Genomic DNA, 6,033 nt, shown 5'->3' on the forward strand with positions numbered 1-6,033 from the left:
AAGGCAAAAATCACAGCTCACCAACATAATACCACTCATCTACTTTAAAACCTTAATTTACTTATTGATCCAAATTATGGATTCGGATGACAACATCTAAGTGAGAACCTGCGGTGTTGTGGATGAACAAGATAATATAGAATAGAAGCAAGCCAAAAAATATTGTATTCAATTCAAAAATCCAACATATAGTAGTTCAAGGGATTCCAAGGGTTACCAACAACTCCTTGAGAATCGAAAATACCAATAGTCATATCACGTTTATACACAGAAAAACATATAGAAAAACTAAAAAAATATATAATAATATTTTCAAATTTTCTTCTGAGCACTTGCTCTGTATCACAGGTAAATATACAGCGGAAAGATGTGAAAAACTTCAACCTCCTTTTCATGGATCAATGAGGTTCTCCAGGTATTCTGCATGGGAGAATAGGCACTTCAGCTTCAAATTTTAAGGCTTCCAGAACTACCTGCATTCTTGGTCTCTGTCTATAATCATGGACGGAGCACCACAATCCAACCAGCATCAACCTTTCAATTTGAACCCCATCTCTTTCCTTATCAAGCAATTTATCAGCTGCATCAAGTATGTGTCCCATTTCATGCTGACTCCAAACCCAGTTGATCAAACTCATATTACAAAACGTAAGATCTCTATCAAACGCAGGTCTTCCACAGGCAATTTCTAAAGCCACGGCAGCAAAGCTGAAGACATTCGATTCCGAGCTGGCCCTCAATGTTTGAAGGTACTCTGGTGCGATATAGCCCGTGGTGCCACCAGGTTTTGTATAGCGAGAGGTATTATCATGCTCCATCAAGCGAGCCAAACCAAAGTCTCCAAGCCGTGCCACAAAGTTGTGGTCCAACATTATATTGCTAGATTTGATGTCTCTGTGCAGAACCCGGGGGTTTGATTCCTCATGGAGATGGAGAAGAGCCGAAGCTAAGTCGCGGACTATACTGAATCTCTCATTCCAACTCAGAGCTCGAATCCGAGCTTCTCCTGCAAACAAATATTTGTCCAGACTGCCATTGGACATATACTGGTAAACCAGAAGAAGTTCACTAGTGTTTTTGTCGTGGCAACATCCCAGAAGGGGAACCAAATTTGGATGAGACAAGTTGTCAATCATTGCAATTTCTGATTCGTATTGTCTAAGCCCCTCCTCAGAGTTCTGATAAATTCTCTTCACCGCCATTATTTCTCCATTCTCTAGACTTCCTTTGTAAACCCTTCCGAATCCCCCCTGTCCGAGTATTAAATGCTCTCTAAAGCCAGCAGTCGCTCTACTTAGCTCTTCATAACTGTATTAACAACAATCAACGATGATATCTATAGAATGAGTTTGGTTGTGAAAGAGGATTCAAGGTTAGGGCAGGGACACAAAACGAAACAAAGCAATAATCATAATATATGAGACATTATGGTCGGAGTCTATTTGTATAATTTCAATCTAATCTAGAAAAAAAATGATATTAGCAATGGAGACTATTTGTATAATTTCAGTCTAATCTAAAAAAAAAAATGATATTAGCAATGAAACTATAGATTGTGAAAATTTGATATCATCAAAATTAAAATATACATTTACTTATATTAATTTTATTCAATAATCACACAATCTAATCTATAAAAAATAGAATTATCAATGAAACTAATGATTAAGAAAACCTGATATCATTAAAATAAAAATATATAATTTTATTTATCATTAATAATTAATATAAAACAATTGAACTTATAATAAAAATTAATTTAGAAGATTTTATTAAACATCCAACTACATCCTAGACTTGAACTAGACTTGAATGGAAAACATATATTTCTTTAAATTATTTTCTAAAAATACTGGCAGATAATATTGTGCCTCTGTTTGGAAAGCCCTGTTGAAGCAGAGAAACCGATTTTGACCTTTTCAGGAAGAAAATCTGAGAGATTTAGAGAGTAGGCAAGCGTTGGATGTTGAGGACGAGGAGAAGTGAAGTCTGATCTGTTATGAGCCATAAAGACCTTGAGATCCTTAAGTTGTCCATCATAATCTATCCAAACTTCCCAAGTTTTTCCACTGTTAAGCCTCTCAGACAAAGAAATATTCCTTACAGAAATGATACTATTGATATCTATCCCCACATGATTATCATCCGGATCATGCGCATTGACGCCATAGAATTCATCATTTATTGCGTTCTTGAATGTATCAAATTCAACAGCAACTTTTTGGGTTGATGATTTACCATTAGTTGTACTGTTGAACAGTCCAAGCAACATACCTGATCCCTTTTGTGGAGGTTGGGATTCCCAAGGAGCCATGAAGAATGCAAGACCATCAGCATAATAGTACATTATGGTATCTGTTCCATTGTATAGTACGAGCTGAAAGTAGTATTGAAAGCTCGCAAGGGCCCCAGAAGATTTACTCCATATATCAACTGGTCTTCCGTAAGAGGCCCAACCCATGCTCCAAGTTAAATTTTGACCATACTTGCTATTTGTCAGTTCGATCCCCTGTTCAGACTTCGTAGCAATTAGAAGTACTTGAATAACATCATCAGAGGAAGGGAAATTGAACTGAACTTTATGGGCTTCTGCAAATGGTATAAGAGTCCATTGAATTGTCAGAAAGATCATCATGATTTTTGCTATAGAAGACATACTGCCAGATGCTTTTAATCAAATCAGCTTCAAACAGAACACTTATGCACGGATTAATTCTCCTCGTTCACTTCTCTCAAACGATTGAACAAGGCCAATTTTATATCTCACCAGGGAATAATCGTAGTATTTACATTAAAAAAACTTAGACTATTAAATCTTTTGCTTTTACCTTTCAAACCAAGAATTAAATTGTATAATTACAAGTTAAGGGAGTACAAATATGTACGTCATAATACGAATTGAAGTCTTGTTTCTCTATTTGTTTGCGATTTTATAATTAAAACGATTTCTTTTTAACATATCTAATGTTTCTATTTTTTTTTAACTTATATTTAATGCAATTTAGACGTTAGTTATATATGGATTGAATGTTTTATCTCTCAGCTGTATTTATTTAATTAACATTTTGTATTATATTCTTGTATTTGTACATTGAGCTGTATTTATTTGATCTGCTCAAATACTTAGACGAAAATAATTAGAAGACCATTTCTAATCGTGTATCAAAAGACAAAGTCAATTGTTTTATTGGATTTCAAAATTCATAGATCCGATTTTTAAGTTAACATTAGTCAAATCATCCAGTAAGTCTCTTTGTATTGATACAGGAATCTGAACTAATCAGGCAAAGATTATGTTCGACAAATGGAAATATCTTCATTGTTTAGCATTAACCGTAGGATAACAAACCTCAAGCTAATCAAAATTTCTTTGCTGACCAATTTACAGTCAATAAAACAAATGGAAAAATCTAAAGATCGTGCTGAAAAATTTACAGTCAACAGTCAACAAAACAAATGGAAATGTCTATAGTATAGAAGATCATGCCTAGAATTTTATGGTCTGTGGATGCTTATCAGTTGATGTAGTCATCAGACATCATCCATATGAACAAGTGGTTAATAATTCCTTTTAATCAGGTTTGGAATTTGATGATCTATTTGATATTTTAATAGAATTTTAGTTGGTATATTTCAATTTAAAAATTTATTAAACTGTATAACTTGACTTGCTATATTTTATATAGTCATATGACACTTTAAATTATTAATATTGATTAAAATAATATTATAGATAAAATAGGGGATGACCCCGTAGCGTGACGGTAAGTCATGAGCCTTGTTGTTATGGCGGTCACGAGTTCAAAGCTCATGCCTTTCATCCCATAGGTGCCCATTGTAAGGCACACGCTAGCAACAAGGGGACACAACTAATGACGTTGATAGAAGGGGGGACACAACTAATGACGTCGATAGAAGGTTGCACCCATGCATGGCATTCGAGAGATAAGGAAACACATACATGCAATATCAGAGAGATAAGGATACACCTATGCACATGTGGCACCGGAAGAGAAATAAGGGTGGAATTGCCAAACATTCTTGAGGGTGAGATCCCTAAAAAATGTGTTCTCACTAGTTCAGAGCTCTAGTCAAAAGCATTATCAACTTCGGCCCCTTACCGATGAAAAAAAAAATTATAGATAAAATAATATAATTTTTAAATTTATAATATTAATATATGTCATTTTATATGTATATTATAAAAAATATATCAATTTAAAATATTTGCAAAAATATAATATAATTGTTGTTAATTTTTAAAATATTTTAATAAAATTATATTAAAATGATCAAATTTCCACAATCCATATCAATTGACCATATATCATATCCTTGCATTCTCTAAGCATCCTAATCATAGAGTGTGATCCAAAACATTGATGTAAAAAAAAAGGCACACAATCAAAACCAAAAGCAACTACAAGAAAATTATATTGATTTTTTAAAATACGTATTTAGAAATTTTGTGTGAATTGTGACAGTAGATTGAAGGTTATGTTATTACTCTATTAAATTTATTGCTTATTTCTATTTTTAAGAATTATGTTTCTAATCTAAAAATACTTAATGAATTTAAATTATACATAATAATATATTTTAAATTTTTTTTAAAGATTATTTTAAAATTTATTTTAATATAGAATATTTTAAATAATTATTTTTCATAAATTAAATGTTTTGACAATTTATATTTCCATTAAAATTTCAAATGATCAAGTCATCATAAAATTTTCATAAGATGGGTAGAGGTGACCATCAAATTCCAACCTTTTAACTATTGAATTAAGTGAGATATGATATGTAAATAAAAAAGATGTAGCATATGATTTGAATATAATGTAAGTGTTAAATTCAATTGCACTCTTGAACACATATACTACCACTAAGTAATACTTAATTCTACATAATCACTATATATTTGATTAAAAAGTCCAAACGTATTACGTGAGTTGGATGCATTTAAGTTTCTATTAAATTTTTTATAAGAACTCTTAAATTTGAGATTATAAAAATAAATCCAATGCTAGATACAAATCATTCTAAAAAAATTAACTGAAAATTGATGTAGTAGATGAAAAGGTATAAGGTCTATTGGAATAATATTAAGTAGTCATGCAATTTGGTGGCTTCAATACAATTATTACAACCCTATTTTCTTTCTTTGGTTCTACACCTTTAAATAAACACTTAACAATTTATGTCACTTAAACATTTCATAGGCTTTATTTATGCTAACATTTGGAAATATATTAAAACTTTTAATTTAGTTTTAGAAAAGAAGAGCCTACACATTAATTAAAACATTTGGAAATATTTTTAAAAAAAGCATCCTAAACAATTTGGTTGCCTATCATTGATTGGGGAAATGATAAAAATAAAATAATCTCCTTTTGATTGTCAACTTCCATTAGGATATGTTTGATGCACTTTCCTTTGCTTGTCAATATTGTGAATAGGTTTTTAAAATAGGATACTTTATTGATGTCATGCTAGGAAGATCAAATGAAGAGGTCTTAACTGATACCAAAAAATGCAACACACTTATAAGACTTTTGTCAAATGAAGGATATGACATATTCCTCAATTACTTGGCAAATTTTGTTAGCAAAATAATGTCTCAACCTTCCAATGATAAAAGAGTTCTATTGACATTGTGATATGTTATCATAGTCTAATATTTGTTGAGTTTCCTCTGGATCCGATTGGTGACAAGCTTGTAAGAATCTTGCTTTGCAAGTATATTTAATATATTGGGCAGCTTTTAGAGAGTGGTTTTTTTCTCCTAAAAGGGTTTTCCCCATTTAAGTCACTGTGTTGTGGTACACATGCTATTTATTTTTATTTACGATACGTTTTTCTAATTGTTTTAATGATCTACAAAATATTTTTCATTACCCTCCTCTCAAGGTTATTGTAGGAAGTTGTTCAACTACTTAACTTCCTTACAAGTCATATTAGAGCCTAATCATCTTTGGTTTCAGTTGTGGGTTGTTGGATTTTTTGAACTAATAAAAATTTGAGTGGGCGCTA

At 31.6% G+C, this 6,033-nt stretch overlaps 1 protein-coding gene across 1 annotated transcript; it reads right to left on the bottom strand.

Moving 5' to 3' along the window:
- Positions 1-398: 398 nt before the first annotated feature.
- Positions 399-2,656, bottom strand: LOC131064345 (putative L-type lectin-domain containing receptor kinase I.4). Its single transcript, XM_057998452.1, has 2 exons — positions 1,854-2,656; positions 399-1,308 (listed from the first exon to the last, which is right to left on the bottom strand). Exons 1-2 carry the CDS (start codon positions 2,654-2,656, stop codon positions 399-401), a joined length of 1,713 nt encoding a protein of 570 aa, XP_057854435.1.
- Positions 2,657-6,033: the final 3,377 nt, after the last annotated feature.

Source organism: Cryptomeria japonica, chromosome 9, assembly GCF_030272615.1.
Source record: "Cryptomeria japonica chromosome 9, Sugi_1.0, whole genome shotgun sequence".
Classification (NCBI taxonomy): Eukaryota; Viridiplantae; Streptophyta; class Pinopsida; order Cupressales; family Cupressaceae; genus Cryptomeria; species Cryptomeria japonica.